At 42.4% G+C, this 18,624-nt stretch overlaps 1 protein-coding gene across 3 annotated transcripts in view; it reads left to right on the top strand.

The window, feature by feature from the left end:
• DAB2 (DAB adaptor protein 2) overlaps positions 1-18,624 on the top strand; it is a 110,589-nt gene that overhangs the window by 47,676 nt on the left and 44,289 nt on the right. For all 3 annotated transcript variants that reach the window (XM_073681976.1, XM_073681966.1, XM_073681983.1), the window contains 5 exons: positions 5,073-5,269; positions 7,912-8,051; positions 9,347-9,445; positions 17,296-17,427; positions 17,710-17,793. In XM_073681976.1, coding sequence (XP_073538077.1) covers positions 5,176-5,269; positions 7,912-8,051; positions 9,347-9,445; positions 17,296-17,427; positions 17,710-17,793 — 549 coding nt within the window. In that variant the 5' untranslated portion in view covers positions 5,073-5,175. The remainder of the gene's footprint in view (positions 1-5,072; positions 5,270-7,911; positions 8,052-9,346; positions 9,446-17,295; positions 17,428-17,709; positions 17,794-18,624) is intronic.

The following is an 18,624-nucleotide window of genomic DNA, read 5'->3' as shown; positions in this document are numbered from 1 at the left end:
GGAAAAAATAATCTGCAATATTAAAATATTGTAATGTTAAAGTGACTTCAAAAGTCTCAATGACTTTTATGATCTTTTGTGGAATCACAATGGGTAAAAATGAAAAATATTCTAAAAAAAAATAAATAAATATCAATAATTTAAAAAAAATATAAATAAAGAAAAAACGAAATAGTAAAATAAAGTATAAAAAAAAAAGCCACCAATATCTCAAACCATCGCTTCTACACTTCCCTTTGATGAACAGAAGCTATACATCCCTTATATAAAAGAATAGTAAAGGGGAAAGGAACGTAATTCAAAAGTTTTTGACTCGCTATTAAAATAAAATTGGAAAAAAAAAGTGAAAAACAGACACTTACTTACTGTTTATTTATTTATTTTGTCTGATGGCACAAAAAAAAAAGGAAAAACCATAAAAATAAAATCCCTCAAATTATTTAAATAACCCAGTGAGAATAAACCTGATAACTTTTCATGCTTATGTGCGGGATGCGGAGCTACGTAAGGAGACAGTAAGAAATTAACCACCCCAAGATTTTGAATCAAAAAGCAGCATAAAATGTGTAAATTCACTTTGAATCATTTTGGGATTTTGGCAGTAAAACCTGAATTAAAAGCCATAATAAAAAGTCGCCCTGCAGCCAATATAAAGCGGGATGTAAGCAAAATGTCACATAGGAAAGCAGCAGATTGTCCGTCACTGCCAGCGCAAACATCAAAAAATGGCCATAAACCAAGAACAATGGCCTCTTCTGTCCTCTCCATGCTAATTACAATGCCAGGGACTGCGAAGAGAAACATGGGAAACCATTGGGGGGTCCCAACCTGGCAGGTGGCAGGCTGGTTTTAGATCTTTCAGTGCGGGTCTATAGGGGTCAGTATTCTTGTAGTGTCCCTGGTGGTCTAGAGAGGTTTATCATTAATATCCCTGATGGTCCTCAGTGAGGAAGCCATGGAAAAAAAACAAGAGTAGTAGGCGGGTGAGAGGGGGGACGAGTAGAGATGGAGCCATGTCGGTTCTCCTCCAATGTAATCCTTTCAAACGGACTGTAACCGGGGAGTAGGTATTACACATATGACCTTAGCAACTGGCAACTATTTACCCCAGCAACCAAACTATTGACATTAGGCATGTAACCCTAGCAACCAAGCTGTAGCTATCATCCTTGTGTCCCTTGTAACCAGGCTGCAAATATTACTCGTGTCCCTAGCAACCAGGCTGTAGATATTACTTGGGTACCTAGCAACCAGGCTGTAAATATTACTCGTGTCCCTAGCAACCAGGCTGTAGATATTACTTGGGTACCTAGCAACCAGCCTGTAGATATTACTTGTGTCCCTAGCAACCAGGCTGTAGATATTACTTGGATACCTAGCAACCAGGCTGTAGATATTACTCGTGTCCCTAGTTACCAGGCTGTAGATATTACTTGTGTCCCTAGTAACCAGGCTGTAGGTATTACTTTTGTGTCTCTAGCAACCAGCCTGTAGATATTACTCGTGTCCCTAGCAACCAGGCTGTAGATATTACTTAGATACCTAGCAACCAGGCTGTAGATATTACTCGTGTCCCTAGTTACCAGGCTGTAGATATTACTTGTGTCCCTAGCAACCAAGCTGTAGATATTACTCTTGTGTCCCTAGCAACTAAGCTGTGGCTGTTAGACATAACCCTAGTAGCAAGACTGTGGACATTAGTCATGTAACCCTACCAACCAGACTGCAGATATTAGACATCATGAAATCCTAGTTACCAGTCTGTGTATATTTGACAAGTAAACCCAGCAACGAGGCTGAATATAATTGACATGGAAGTCTAGCAACAAGGTTGCGCACATTAGACATGTAACTGTAGCATCCAGGTTTTAGGTATTAGACATGTAACCCTAGCAAAAATGCTTTGAACATCAGAAATATGATCCTAGCAACGAATCTGTAGACATTGGACAGGTAATAATAACCCTAACCCTAGTCCTAGTAACCTGTATGACCCAGACAACATTAAGGGAAGCTGTAACCCTTTTTTGTTTTAACGGCCTTCAGCTCGATCTCGAGCCATGGAGACTTGATGGATGATTGAACTTGTACAAATCTACTGTAGATAGGTCCACCAGGGTCTTCTCCGCCATCGGGTTGCTGGTCTTCCTCTTCGCCTTGTTCCTTCTATTTTTCCGACCATGATGTCCTTCTCCAGTGATTGCCCTCTTCGTATGATGTGTCGTACGTTTGAGAAAAGGGTATGACCGCTAAGAACACCAATAATCACCAGAATCACCCACTTTAGTCCAAAGACCTCCACCGCTCTGCTCATTCTCTATGGCACTTTCGGAGATGGCCGGAGTACAACATGGGGGAGAAAAAAGAATCCTTTTTTTGTTGGACTTCACTGAATTGGAAATTTTCACCTATCGTATAGACAATCCCATTAAGTACTGAGTTGGAAAGTGGCATCAGAGTCATTTCCCGGACCCTCGGAGTCATTGTCGTCTTCACTTTCTGCTTTTCCTGAAGGTTGATTGTAGTTATCCTTTCTATTTGCTGGGAACTTGCGGCGTTTCACAGATGGGACCTGTTTTGTATTGCCGGAGGGGGGCACAGCACGTTTCGGAGGAGATGTTACGTAAGGCTGACAGCTGCTCTGAAGGTTCTGTCCTCGGGGTTCATCTTCCTGGAATTCGGTTTGGACTGAGGATTGTTTACAGCCCCGATGCCGTGTGCTGGCATCATGTAAAGCTCTACTCCAGGAAATTTCCGGCTCATTTCCCGACAACATTAAAAAAATAGAAATATTTGTCATTTACTCACTTTTCATAAACAACAAGACAAAAACAGCCATGTTTTGGCAACTGTTTTCCCAAATTCCACATTTGGGAAATCTTTATATTTGATCGCTAGTCATCGGAGTTCCAGGTCCCATACTAATTGGTCAAATCAAGTGACTGAATGTTGTGGTTTCCATGTCCTCTTCACTGTTTACCATGCACAGCGCCACACATTTGGTAGTGGATTTCCCTGGTACTGCTGCTTAGTCATATTAACGGAACCCCTTCCTGACATCTGCCGTACATGTACGTCACATGTCCGTTCTCGGTCCCATCTGTGTTATACAGGCAACATCTTCGTCTAACAGCAGTGACCCCTTTAGTTGCCACTGTCAATCACTGATATCGGCATTTAAGTGTTGCAATTCCCCTTGAGCATCGATTCTGGTACCTATCGCACCCCTCACCCTGCTTAGTGATTTCAGGGTGCCAATAGGTTGCCATCTTTCCAAGAAGCCCAACCTCTGACTAGGCTTTATAGGAAATTATTAAATTCCCTATATACTGCTATATATAGAGTGTATATATTTCCTAAGTGGACCAAGGGGGAAGGGGGACTTGGAAAAAAAATTAGAGGATTTGTTTTAAGGAGAATCTGTCACAGCCTCAAAAAATAAATGTAAAAATCCCCAAGCTTCCCTGATTCTGCTACTTTTTGCCGTTTTGAGCTGCGTTGCTCTATTGAAGATATATTTCAATTTATACTTTAAGGTGTCGAAGGTATGGTTTAAATACAGTAATTTAGATAGATCAGGCTTTTGCCTGATTCTGACGCTTATTTCATTTTTGCGCTGTGTCGCTCCAGTGCAGAGATATTCACGTTTGTTTCTTCTGGATCGCAGCATGTGAAATCTCTGCTTTCAGACCAACTGGATGTTTTTTCAGAGTCTTCTCTAGGGATGTGTGCTTTCACCTCTCCCTCCGAAACTCTGCTAATCACATCTTGGTAGTGTTTGAGACTAGGAGGGAAGGATGATAGCACATGTCCCTAGAGAAAACTCTGAATATACATCCTGTTGGTCTGCAAGAAGAGATTTCATATGCTGCGCTTCAGAAGAAACAAATGTGAATATCTCTGCACTGGAGCGACACAGCGCAAAACTGAAAAAAGCGTCCGAATCAGACAAAAGCCTCATCTATCTAAATTACTGTATTTAAACCGTACTTTAAACGCCTTAAAGTATAAATTGAAACACAAAAATAGCGTTTTTTCTCCCACTAAAAAATGCAATAGAAATGCAATCAAAACCTCATACTGTATGTATCCCAAAATGATACTGAGCAAAATTACAGCTCATCACGCAAAAAAAAAGCCAAGCCCAATCTGTCAAAAAATAAGTCGTTTTTACCGCACAATGAACGCCATAAAAACAAAATACAATGATAAAATTACATGTTTTTCATAATTTCACCGCACTTGGAATTTTTTCCACGTTTTTCAGTACATTCTATGGTAAAAAAAAACTACAACTCGTCTTGCAAAAAAAACTAAGCCCCATATGTCTATATGGACATAAAAATAAAAAAAGTTCTGGCTCTTGGAAGAAAGGGAGGAAAAAAACGATAAAGCAAAAAATGAAAAATTCCCAGGTGCTATAATAAGGGCCAGGTTTGATCTTTTTTTTAGGTCCCCCTCTATGTGCAGCCTATGGGCATTGATTATATTCTGTGTGTTCACTATCATCCATATTTTATAGCAGCTATTTCAATTTGACTTTCTTAATCTATATAACAAGAAATATGGCCCCTTCCTATGGGATCATGATGCCCCGCATTGCACTGATACAAACCAGATAGGATTCCACCAAGAAACATAAATCCAGTCATTCCCCAAATGCTTAGTCTATGTCAGCCTGTGATTACACTTAATACTGGCGCCCCAGTTTTATTACATCATGTCACTCGCCATAACACAGCGTTTAATTATAATGGCGGTCATAAATCTAAAATAAGCAGAGGTTATATTAAGATACTACAGTGATATGCCGCCTATTCTGTCTGCAAAGAAAAGCACATATTTTCCCAAAGTGTTCGCTAAAAAAATCTAGTTTTTTTTTTTTGTACACAGCTCCTATACAGACCTAGGTGTCGCTATGGTAACAGACTACAAACAAACCCTGTGTAGTCTGACCCTGTAGTCAGGTGTTACTCCACTCTCTTTCCTTCCTTTTCTAGCACCTATTGTGAAAAGAAGGGAATGGAAATACTCGAAACGGACTAGATTGTGTCCTATTTTTTGTCTTTCAGGTGTAATTATGACTTTGCTTTAGGAGCTGATTTTGGAACGTTCTCCTGTAATTGGTCCGTTGTGTTTTTACTGATACTGACGTTGCGAGGCAGGCCTCCGAACATGTCGACCGATGTAGAATCCTGCACAAGCACTTCCACTGACGTAACTCCAGCTCCAGCCGCCAAACCAGTGACGAGGAGGGAAAAGAAAAAAGGTAAAATTCTGTCTGAAAATATACATCTATTATTTTGATCCCAAGACAAGGTCCTCCTACTACATATGAGTTAAATATCTGTCACGGGTGTGTCAGAAGTGACAGACAGTTGCCCTGCAGTTTGTTGCAGGAGATCTCTATGTTTGGCATTACAGACACCTTCTTAGAGGCTGTCTCTCTAGGACCCAGCGGCTTCCTTCCTCTGGCTAATTAACACCCTGGCCTGGGTGTATAAATACCTGCTGTTTGCTAGAGGAAGGTGCCGGCGATACTCACATTACCCTTTGTGAAGGCTCAGAGCAAGTGCATTACTTCATCCTCTCTGGAGCTATGAGGATGGGTGTTCATCTCTCTGAAGTTGACTAAAAGCTAAGCTAGCTTCCCTTGTTTATTCCCCCTAGTTGTCTATAGTTGTCAGTGAGGATCGACTAGCACTCATTCCCCTCCCTTCCCTAGCTAGGGCCAAACGCCAGGGAAAGATAGGGCGAGGTTCCTGTGCGGCTATTGGGGAAGAGCCAATATAGGGTCGTTAGTGGAGACAGGTTGATAGTAGATCAGCCTAGGAGGTCTCCACTCCCCCTTTCCCTACAGTCTGGGCTCCCTTTCCCTCTTCCCTTTGTGTTGCACTAAGTCTTTCCCACTCCTTGCATGACAATATCCTCCTCAAGACTATAGCTATACACAGTGTTGCATACATAACGCAGATCTGTAACCAGATTTTACAATACAAACTGCATACATTATTACATAGATTTTTTTAGACCTGATGAAATTGTTGTACTTACTGTGAAAATTCATGTGAGAATGACTGTATAATCCTTTATGAAAGTTTTAACTTGATATCTGCCTACCTAGCCTGACTGACAACTCCTCAGTGTCCTTCCTCCCAGCTGTTCCTACCACTGAATGTAGATCTAATTTGATATACAGCTCCTCAGTGTCCCTCCTTCCTTCATCTGAATCTTAGCCACATAACCTTATTGACAGTTTATCAGTGTCCCTCCTCTCTGCTGCTGAATCTTACCCACCTAACCTGATTTACAGCTCCTCAGTGTCCCTCTTTCCTGCTGTTCTTGACACTGAATCTATGCCAATCTAATTTGATTTACAGCTCCTCAGTGTCCCTCCTCTCTGCTGTTGAATTTCCGCCTACATAGCCTGACTGACAGCTCTTCAGTGTCCTTCCTCTCTGCTGCTGAATCTTAGCCACATAGCCTGACTGACAGCTCCTCAGTGTCCCTCTTTCCTGCTGCTAGATCTTATCCACCTAACCTGATCTAGAGCTCCTCAGTGTTCCTCCTCCCTGTTGTTGAATTTCCGCCTACATAGCCTGACAGCTTCTCAGTGTCCCTCCTCCCTGCTGTTGAATCTCACCTACCTAACCTGATTTACATCTCCTCAGTGTCTCTCCTCCCTGCTGCTGTTGAATTTCCGCTCTCATAACCTAGCTGACAGCTCTCCAGCGTCCTTCCTCCCTGTTGCTGAATTTCAGCCACCTAGCCTGATTAACAGCTTCTCAGTGTCCTGCTGTTCCTGCTGCTGAATCTGTGCCCATCTAGTCAGATTGACAGCTCATCAGCACTCTTCCTCCCTCCTGCTGAATCATAACCACCTAGCCTTATTCACAGCTCCTCAGGGTCCCTCTTCCCTGCTGCTACATCTTCGCCTCTCTCTTTGATAAATTCTCAATGTCCCTCCTCCCTGCTGTTTCTGATTCTCTGCCCACCTAACCTGATTGACCGCTCCTCACAATCCCTTCTCTCTGCTACTGCTAAAGTCTCACACTCCTTAGTATAAGCTGCAGCTGTCAGTCAGGCTGGGTGGGCAGAGACTAAACACATTGGACACATGAGCTCTCTCACACTTCAGCTGGACTCATAAAGTTCTCATTTTAATATCATAATCATACACTCATTATTATATGGATTTCCAGGTAAGTACACCAGCCTCAACAGGTTTAAGAGATCTATTTATCAATGTATACAGTTTATATTGTGAAATCTGGTGACAGATCTCCCTTAAAGCACAATGAGTACCCTCTTGACACATGGTGAGTACCCTGTGGTTTACATATACCATAGGTTGAGAATGTAGGGGTTTTGATGTGGCGCCCCCTAGTGAGTGATAAATATGTTAGCAGCAGAGTCTCAATCTTTTTTTTTTTTCACATCGGAAAATATAGCAAATATTTGCGGTTGTGAATCTGGCAGAAATATGGAGGCCGGTGGACAATGTTTTGACAGGTGAAGATCCTCCCGACCTCCAGCATCTTCATCATAGGGAAGAGACTGGAGGGCTAATCCGAGCCATGTGTCCCCGAGCCGCAAACATCTGGCTTTCATGTAAAGTGCTGAATGAAGGACCCGCCGAGACCGCTGAAATGTGATCGCCATGCTGTTCTGGGCAGGTTTACGGCCCCCCGTGCTGTCAGCGGAGGGTCATTACACAGCGCTGCAGAATATTGTGTTACCCCTCGGCGCACGGCGGGGAACATTGCTGATTTCCCAATTATTAATGTCGTTATTGCAGGAGCTGACGATTCCGGAGATTCCTGATCAGCCATGATGGGGATTGTAGTTCTTTAGACATTAAAAGAAAGATGAGCTTTGCTTATGGACCGAGTTGTCTCTGATTCCTTTCAGGTCCGGAGAAAACAGATGAATTCCTCTTGGCCAGATTTAAAGGGGATGGAGTACGATATAAAGCCAAATTAATTGGAATCGATGACGTACCGGAAGCACGTGGAGATAAAATGAGTCAGGACTCCATGATGAAGCTGAAGGTGAGCGCTCAGTGCAGTAATACACGATGTATTAAAAGACATATACTGTAACGTAGTTTGTGTTTCTATTTTTAGAGGAAAAAGGAATCCAACTTTACATTTTTTTTTAATTTCTTAACATATCTTTAGAGTACTTAGAGATTTGTCTAGACACAGATATAAATCATTATCTATACATGATAAGAATCTATCTGCAGCCACCACTAGGGGGAGCTCCCTGTATACAGAGATACATGATAAGATCCTGTCTGCAGTCACCACTAGGGGGAGCTCCCTGTATACAGAGATACATGATAAGAATCTGTCTGCAGCCACCACTAGGGGGAGCTCCCTGTATACAGAGATACATGATAAGATCCTGTCTTCAGCCACCACTAGGGGGAGCTCCCTGTATACAGAGATACATGATAAGAATCTGTCTACAGCCACCACTAGGGGGAGCTCCCTGTATACAGAGATATATGATAAGATCATGTCTGCAGCCACCACTAGGGGAGCTCCCTGTATACAGAGATACATGATAAGATTCTGTCTGCAGCCACCACTAGGGGGAGCTCCCTGTATATAGAGATACATGATAAGAATCTGTCTGCAGCCACCACTAGGGGGAGCTCCCTGTATATAGAGATACATGATAAGAATCTATCTGCAGCCACCACTAGGGGGAGCTCCCTGTATATAGAGATACATGATAAGAATCTGTCTGCAGCCACCACTAGGGGGAGCTCCCTGTATAATGAGATACATGATAAGATTCTGTCTGCAGCCACCACTAGGGGGAGCTCCCTGTATACAGAGATACATGATAAGATTCTGTCTGCAGCCACCACTAGGGGGAGCTCCCTGTATACAGAGATACATGATAAGATTCTGTCTGCAGCCACCACTAGGGGGAGCTCCCTGTATACAGAGATACATGATAAGAATCTGTCTGCAGCCGCCACTAGGGGGAGCTCCCTGTATACAGAGATACATGATAAGATTCTGTTTGCAGCCACCACTAGGGGGAGCTCCCTGTATACAGAGATACATGATAAGAATCTCTCTGCAGCCACCACTAGGGGAAGCTCCCTAAATACAGAGATACAGGATAAGATTCTGTCTACAGTCACCACTAGGGGGAGCTCCCTGTATACAGAGATACATAATAAGAATCTGTCTGCAGCCACCACTAGGGGGAGCTCCCTGTATACTGAGATACATGATAAGATTCTGTCTGCAGCCACCACTAGGGGGAGCTCCCTGTATTCAGCTGCTTTATATATTAATGTTGCGTTACATGTTGTCTTTTATAGGGTATGGCGGCTGCAGGTCGGGCTCAGGGACAACACAAGCAACGAATCTGGGTGAACATTTCCCTTTCTGGTATAAAAATAATTGACGAGAAAACTGGGGTAAGGTTTTGTCCATTTTTTACCTTTATGTGAATACATATGACAAAGGATAAAGTGAAAAAAAAATCGTTTTATTGCTTTTTCATCTCAAGGGTCAAATTTTTTTCTGATTGGTTTGAGATTGACTATTTCCTCTGGACACTATAATAGGGGGTTGTAAATGGCAATTCTCATGGATGTGGCAGAGTGACCCTCCCTACTACAGTGCCAAAGACACCACATGTGCTTCCATATGATGCCACTGTGAACGCTACTCCTGAGAGATACGTCTGTGTGCCTCCTTGTAATATCACAGTACAGTATATGTCTGTGTGCCTCCTTGTAATATCACAGTACACTATATGTCTGTATGCCTCCTTGTAATATCACAGTACAGTATACGTCTGTGTGCCTCCTTGTAATATCACAGTACAGTATATGTCTGTGTGCCTCCTTGGAATATAACAGTACAGTATACGTCTGTGTGCCTCCTTGTAATATCACAGTACAGCATACGTCCGTGTGCCTCCTTGTAATATCACAGTAAAGTATATGTCTGTGTGCCTCCTTGTAATATCACAGTACAGTATATGTCTGTGTGCCTCCTTGTAATATAACAGTACAGTATACGTCTGTGTGCCTCCTTGTAATATCACAGTACAGTATATGTCTGTATGCCTCCTTGTAATATCACAGTACAGCATACGTCTGTGTGCCTCCTTGTAATATCACAGTACAGTATATGTCTGTATGCCTCCTTGTAATATCACAGTACAGTATACGTCTGTGTGCCTCCTTGTAATATCACAGTAAAGTATATGTCTGTGTGCCTCCTTGGAATATAACAGTACAGTATACGTCTGTGTGCCTCCTTGTAATATCACAGTACAGTATACGTCTGTATGCCTCCTTGTAATATCACAGTACAGTATACGTCTGTGTGCCTCCTTGTAATATCACAGTACAGTATATGTCTGTGTGCCTCCTTGTAATATAACAGTACAGTATATGTCTGTATGCCTCCTTGTAATATCACAGTACAGTATACGTCTGTGTGCCTCCTTGTAATATCACAGTACAGTATATGTCTGTATGCCTCCTTGTAATATCACAGTACAGTATACGTCTGTGTGCCTCCTTGTAATATCACAGTACAGTATATGTCTGTGTGCCTCCTTGGAATATAACAGTACAGTATACGTCTGTATGCCTCCTTGTAATATCACAGTACAGTATACGTCTGTGTGCCTCCTTGTAATATCACAGGACAGTATATGTCTGTGTGCCTCCTTGTAATATAACAGTACAGTATACGTCTGTGTGCCTCCTTGTAATATCACAGTACAGTATATGTCTGTATGCCTCCTTGTAATATCACAGTACAGCATATGTCTGTGTGCCTCCTTGTAATATCACAGTACAGTATATGTCTGTATGCCTCCTTGTAATATCACAGTACAGTATATGTCTGTATGCCTCCTTGTAATATCACAGTACAGTATACGTCTGTGTGCCTCCTTGTAATATCACAGTACAGTATATGTCTGTATGCCTCCTTGTAATATCACAGTACAGTATACGTCTGTGTGCCTCCTTGTAATATCACAGTACAGTATATGTCTGTGTGCCTCCTTGGAATATAACAGTACAGTATACGTCTGTGTGCCTCCTTGTAATATCACAGTACAGCATACGTCCGTGTGCCTCCTTGTAATATCACAGTAAAGTATATGTCTGTGTGCCTCCTTGTAATATCACAGTACAGTATATGTCTGTGTGCCTCCTTGTAATATAACAGTACAGTATACGTCTGTGTGCCTCCTTGTAATATCACAGTACAGTATATGTCTGTATGCCTCCTTGTAATATCACAGTACAGCATACGTCTGTGTGCCTCCTTGTAATATCACAGTACAGTATATGTCTGTATGCCTCCTTGTAATATCACAGTACAGTATACGTCTGTGTGCCTCCTTGTAATATCACAGTAAAGTATATGTCTGTGTGCCTCCTTGGAATATAACAGTACAGTATACGTCTGTGTGCCTCCTTGTAATATCACAGTACAGTATACGTCTGTATGCCTCCTTGTAATATCACAGTACAGTATACGTCTGTGTGCCTCCTTGTAATATCACAGTACAGTATATGTTTGTGTGCCTCCTTGTAATATCACAGTACAGTATACGTCTGTGTGCCTCCTTGTAATATCACAGTACAGTATACGTCTGTGTGCCTCCTTGTAGTATCACAGTACAGTATACGTCTGTATGCCTCCTTGTAATATCACAGTACAGTATACGTCTGTGTGCCTCCTTGTAATATCACAGTACAGTATATGTTTGTGTGCCTCCTTGTAATATCACAGTACAGTATACGTCTGTGTGCCTCCTTGTAATATCACAGTACAGTATATGTCTGTGTGCCTCCTTGTAATATCACAGTACAGTATATGTCTGTGTGCCTCCTTGTAATATCACAGTACAGTATACGTCTGTGTGCCTCCTTGTAATATCACAGTACAGTATACGTCTGTGTGCCTCCTTGTAATATCACAGTACAGTATGTTTGTGTGCCTCCTTGTAATATCACAGTACAGTATACGTCTGTGTGCCTCCTTGTAATATCACAGTACAGTATACGTCTGTGTGCCTCCTTGTAATATCACAGTACAGTATACGTCTGTGTGCCTCCTTGTAGTATCACAGTACAGTATACGTCTGTATGCCTCCTTGTAATATCACAGTACAGTATACGTCTGTGTGCCTCCTTGTAATATCACAGTACAGTATATGTTTGTGTGCCTCCTTGTAATATCACAGTACAGTATACGTCTGTGTGCCTCCTTGTAATATCACAGTACAGTATATGTCTGTGTGCCTCCTTGTAATATCACAGTACAGTATATGTCTGTGTGCCTCCTTGTAATATCACAGTACAGTATACGTCTGTGTGCCTCCTTGTAATATCACAGTACAGTATACGTCTGTGTGCCTCCTTGTAATATCACAGGACAGTATGTTTGTGTGCCTCCTTGTAATATCACAGTACAGTATACGTCTGTGTGCCTCCTTGTAATATCACAGTACAGTATACGTCTGTGTGCCTCCTTGTAATATCACAGTACAGTATACGTCTGTGTGCCTCCTTGTAATATCACAGCACAGTATACGTCTATCTGCCTCCTTGTAATATCACAGTACAGTATACGTCTGTGTGCCTTCTTGTAATATCACAGTACAGTATATGTCTGTATGCCTCCTTGTAATATCACAGTACAGTATACGTCTGTGTGCCTCCTTGTAATATCACAGTACAGTATATGTCTGTGTGCCTCCTTGGAATATAACAGTACAGTATACGTCTGTGTGCCTCCTTGTAATATCACAGTACAGCATACGTCTGTGTGCCTCCTTGTAATATCACAGTACAGTATATGTCTGTGTGCCTCCTTGTAATATCACAGTACAGTATATGTCTGTGTGCCTCCTTGTAATATAACAGTACAGTATACGTCTGTGTGCCTCCTTGTAATATCACAGTACAGTATATGTCTGTATGCCTCCTTGTAATATCACAGTACAGCATACGTCTGTGTGCCTCCTTGTAATATCACAGTACAGTATATGTCTGTATGCCTCCTTGTAATATCACAGTACAGTATACGTCTGTGTGCCTCCTTGTAATATCACAGTAAAGTATATGTCTGTGTGCCTCCTTGGAATATAACAGTACAGTATACGTCTGTGTGCCTCCTTGTAATATCACAGTACAGTATACGTCTGTATGCCTCCTTGTAATATCACAGTACAGTATACGTCTGTGTGCCTCCTTGTAATATCACAGTACAGTATATGTTTGTGTGCCTCCTTGTAATATCACAGTACAGTATACGTCTGTGTGCCTCCTTGTAGTATCACAGTACAGTATACGTCTGTATGCCTCCTTGTATTATCACAGTACAGTATACGTCTGTGTGCCTCCTTGTAATATCACAGTACAGTATATGTTTGTGTGCCTCCTTGTAATATCACAGTACAGTATACGTCTGTATGCCTCCTTGTAATATCACAGTACAGTATACGTCTGTGTGCCTCCTTGTAATATCACAGGACAGTATGTTTGTGTGCCTCCTTGTAATATCACAGTACAGTATACGTCTGTGTGCCTCCTTGTAATATCACAGTACAGTATACGTCTGTGTGCCTCCTTGTAATATCACAGTACAGTATACGTCTGTGTGCCTCCTTGTAATATCACAGCACAGTATACGTCTATCTGCCTCCTTGTAATATCACAGTACAGTATACGTCTGTGTGCCTTCTTGTAATATCACAGTACAGTATATGTCTGTATGCCTCCTTGTAATATCACAGTACAGTATACGTCTGTGTGCCTCCTTGTAATATCACAGTACAGTATATGTCTGTGTGCCTCCTTGGAATATAACAGTACAGTATACGTCTGTGTGCCTCCTTGTAATATCACAGTACAGCATACGTCTGTGTGCCTCCTTGTAATATCACAGTACAGTATATGTCTGTGTGCCTCCTTGTAATATCACAGTACAGTATATGTCTGTGTGCCTCCTTGTAATATAACAGTACAGTATACGTCTGTGTGCCTCCTTGTAATATCACAGTACAGTATATGTCTGTATGCCTCCTTGTAATATCACAGTACAGCATACGTCTGTGTGCCTCCTTGTAATATCACAGTACAGTATATGTCTGTATGCCTCCTTGTAATATCACAGTACAGTATACGTCTGTGTGCCTCCTTGTAATATCACAGTAAAGTATATGTCTGTGTGCCTCCTTGGAATATAACAGTACAGTATACGTCTGTGTGCCTCCTTGTAATATCACAGTACAGTATACGTCTGTATGCCTCCTTGTAATATCACAGTACAGTATACGTCTGTGTGCCTCCTTGTAATATCACAGTACAGTATATGTTTGTGTGCCTCCTTGTAATATCACAGTACAGTATACGTCTGTGTGCCTCCTTGTAGTATCACAGTACAGTATACGTCTGTATGCCTCCTTGTAGTATCACAGTACAGTATACGTCTGTGTGCCTCCTTGTAATATCACAGTACAGTATATGTTTGTGTGCCTCCTTGTAATATCACAGTACAGTATACGTCTGTATGCCTCCTTGTAATATCACAGTACAGTATACGTCTGTGTGCCTCCTTGTAATATCACAGGACAGTATGTTTGTGTGCCTCCTTGTAATATCACAGGACAGTATGTTTGTGTGCCTCCTTGTAATATCACAGTACAGTATACGTCTGTGTGCCTCCTTGTAATATCACAGTACAGTATACGTCTGTGTGCCTCCTTGTAATATCACAGTACAGTATACGTCTGTGTGCCTCCTTGTAATATCACAGTACAGTATACGTCTGTGTGCCTCCTTGTAATATCACAGTACAGTATACGTCTGTGTGCCTCCTTGTAATATCACAGTACAGTATACGTCTGTGTGCCTCCTTGTAATATCACAGCACAGTATACGTCTATCTGCCTCCTTGTAATATCACAGTACAGTATACGTCTGTGTGCCTCCTTGTAATATCACAGCACAGTATACGTCTATCTGCCTCCTTGTAATATCACAGTACAGTATACGTCTGTGTGCCTCCTTGTAATATCACAGCACAGTATACGTCTATCTGCCTCCTTGTAATATCACAGTACAGTATACGTCTGTGTGCCTCCTTGTAATATCACAGCACAGTATACGTCTATCTGCCTCCTTGTAATATCACAGTACAGTATACGTCTATGAACTGTGCAGTACGCTCCTGTACATGATCCATATGTATCGGTGAAGACGGCTGGATATACACTATATATGTAGATGTACACTGTGACTTGTGGGGGTTCCAGGGCCATTCGTAGCTGCTCAGATTCCTGCAGAACGACGTCCAAAAAATTCCACCCTGAATATTTTTCACAGATATTTGCAAAAAAAAAAAAAAAAAAAAAATGAAGTGAGAATTGAACATAACTATTCTAACACTTGCGCAACCAGATCCTCGGTCATCTGGAACATGACGTTCCGGTAAATTTCGCTGGACGCTTTGGCTGCTGGAAGGTGACGAGGTTTTATGACCCCCAGCTGTTTAAATATTGATGGTGTGAGGAGGCGTCGCTCTCCAGCGTTGGATATTTCTGATTCAGTCACAGCCTCATATTCTTCCCGGGACACAGAAATAACAACATTTCCATCAGCTTCGCAGCGGTCACATCCCTCCAGCTTCATGTAAAAAAAACAAAACCTTAAACCTTGCACTCAGGGACCTGTAGTAGTGAATTCCAGAGGAGGGGTGAAGCGCGGGAGAAGTCTCTGAGGAAAGAAGAGCAGCCGTCCTTGTATCTGGCTTTTCTTCTATTGCTCCTTTTGTATTTTAAATGAAGCAATTTGGCAAAAAAAAGTCTTGATTTCAAGCATTTTATCATAGTGTGTACACAGCACCTATGTAGAACGTTGTGTTTCCATGGTAACAGAACACAATCAATCACTGAGTGTCATATGTTACTTCACTCCATCTGCCGCCTTTTCTTCATAATCTAGAAACAGAAGAAGGGCAGAGGGAAGAAAGTAACACTGCATCTGACTACACAGGGTTTGTTTGTAGTCTGTTACCATGGAGACATAGCCAGACACCAAAACCAAAAGTATATAGAACCTGTAATTGAAGTATGTGGACAAGTAGTAAACATCTATTCTACATGTGTTAGTTCTATATTTTAAAGCCTTTGGAGGTGCTCGGGGGCCCAAGGGTGGAGAGGCTACATTTTAAAGGGTCTTTCCCACTTTTTTGGCTTTCCCAGAAAGAGATATCACAGGAGTGAGACATTTCAAATCAATCAGTCTGCAAGTCTAAGCTCCACGTGCAGAAATCCCGGCACCTCCAGCCTCGGCTGCTATCGCTGAGGTTATTAATTGTTGTCTGAGGAATGTTCATCAAGATCCGCTGCTGGCAGCTCCTGTGTAATCACCGACCAATGACGTCCCAGATGTGCTCGATGGGAGGCAAGACCAGAGACACTGCAGCCATGAGGGCAGGTTTAGGCCACGCAGGCAACTCACAGTAGCACAAGCAACATGTTGCCTGGTGTTGTGTTGAAAACTGGCCTCCGCAGGAGCTGGCAGCAGCGGATCTTGATGATTTGAAGCAGAACCTTCCTCAGGCGACCATTAATAACGTCAGTGATAGCAGCCGAGACTGGACGTGGTGGAGCTCATACTGTAGATGATTTGACATTTTGTTTCCATATTTCCATAATTTGCAGATCAGTATCGTCTCCATCCTGTGATTTCCAGAATTTAGCCACCTATATACCTTTATGCACAGTTATAAAGCCATATATACAAAGGAGCAATTTGGCAGTCTGACCTCTTGGCTATTCTACTTTGCAATCTGGCTTGGGTGTCCCCATCTGTGAGATGAGGCAGTGCCCTTCCCTTACTGCAGGGGGCAGCACATTCACAGTTCTGCCAGGCATATGCCATTCCGCTGTAATACCTGACAGATGATGGAGTGGTGGCAATCAGATGATTTGTATTTTCGTGGCACAATGGATTTGTTCTTGCAGCACATTGGACATTACTGTATGTTCTCTGTAATACTGTTGTATTATTTGGTGCCAGGGCCCCGGGGGGATCATTATTGCTTTGCACCCCCCCATAACTAGACCATCATGAGAAACGCTTTAAAGTTTACCATTGGCCCAGTCTTGCAGAAATGGCTGCTACCTGTGTGCCATCCATCATGGCGCTGCCGTCCATCACTCCAGCTGTTGTGTACCTTTTGCAGGATTAATGATCGGGACGTCTTCTCTTTAATTGCTTTTCAGGTAATCGAACACGAACATCCCGTTAATAAGATTTCTTTCATTGCACGAGATGTGACTGACAACCGAGCGTTCGGATACGTGTGCGGAGCTGAAGGACAGCATCAGTTCTTCGCCATAAAGACATCACAGCAGGTACAGGGCCGTGACGGTAATATTAGGAGCCGTGCCATGTGCAGGGACTTTGGAGAAAGTTACTAAAAGTTGGGAAAAGTTACTTTTTTTTTCCCATTGGTGAAATGACTTGGGACTTCTGCTGCTGGATGCCAAGGCAGCCCGGAGCCTGTCCTGAATTGTAAAGTGAAATACTGCTTTATAGCGGAGCTTTATGACTGACTCCGTTCTGCTACATCTGAATTCGTGTCCAAGTTGTTGCTAATCTTCATGGGTTTTATAGGTTTTCCTCTGTCTCCTCAGGCTGAACCTCTCGTTGTGGATCTAAAGGATTTATTCCAAGTTATCTATAACACAAAGAAAAAGGAGGATGAAGACAAGAAGAAGGTACGGTGCCCCCATAATCCCCCCAGAAATATATATGACTGTATGTAAGAAATACCTACCCCAAGTGATCAACCGCTGACCGATCTCCCCTCTCCGCCTTGGAAGGTACCAGGGGGCAGCTATGAACTTGGGCATAACATCCTGGCCGGACATGCAGGACCTTATAGCAAGATAATATTACCGTATACAGCGGATAATGTCACTATCCCTGGTGGTCTATTGGTCTATGGAGGTTTAGGGCACGAATGAGTTCATTTTTAAGATCCCTTGTGGGCTAGGACAGTGAAGGGAAAAGATTTGGGTTCCCTGGAATGCTAGGACATAAAGATGTTAATTTTTGGGATCCATAGTAGGCTTAGGCTTCAAGGGATTTTCTTATAGGATCCCTGGTGTGCTAGGGTGTGAAGAGGAAAATTCCAAGATCCCTGGTGAGCCTAGGTATGAAGAAGTTCATTTGTAATGTCACTGGTTGGCTTGGGAATTAAGAGATTCATTTGTAGGATCCTTGCTGGGCTAAGGTTTGAAGGGGTTCATTTTTAGGATCCCTTGTTGGCTTGGGCATTAAGAGATTGATTTTTAGGATCCCTGGTGGGCTAAGGTATGAAGGGGGTTCATTTTTAGGATCTTTGGTTGGCTTGGGCATTAAGAGATTGATTTTTAGGATCCCTGGTGGGCTAAGGTATGAAGGGGTTCATTTTTAGGATCTCTGGTTGGCTTGGACATTAAGGGGTTAATTTCTAGGATCCCTGGTGGGCTAGGGCTGTGAGAGAGATAGTCTCGGAATCTCTTGTCAGTAAACTTGGTGGTCTAGTGATCTATTAGTTAATGTCT

This window comes from Phyllobates terribilis, unplaced genomic scaffold (assembly GCF_046119375.1).
Source record: "Phyllobates terribilis strain yellow unplaced genomic scaffold, ASM4611937v1 Scaffold_1__5_contigs__length_1240528914, whole genome shotgun sequence".
NCBI classification, from domain to species: domain Eukaryota; kingdom Metazoa; phylum Chordata; class Amphibia; order Anura; family Dendrobatidae; genus Phyllobates; species Phyllobates terribilis.
The sequence above is the reverse complement of the archived record's forward strand: the minus strand, read 5'-3'. Positions and strand labels throughout refer to the sequence as shown.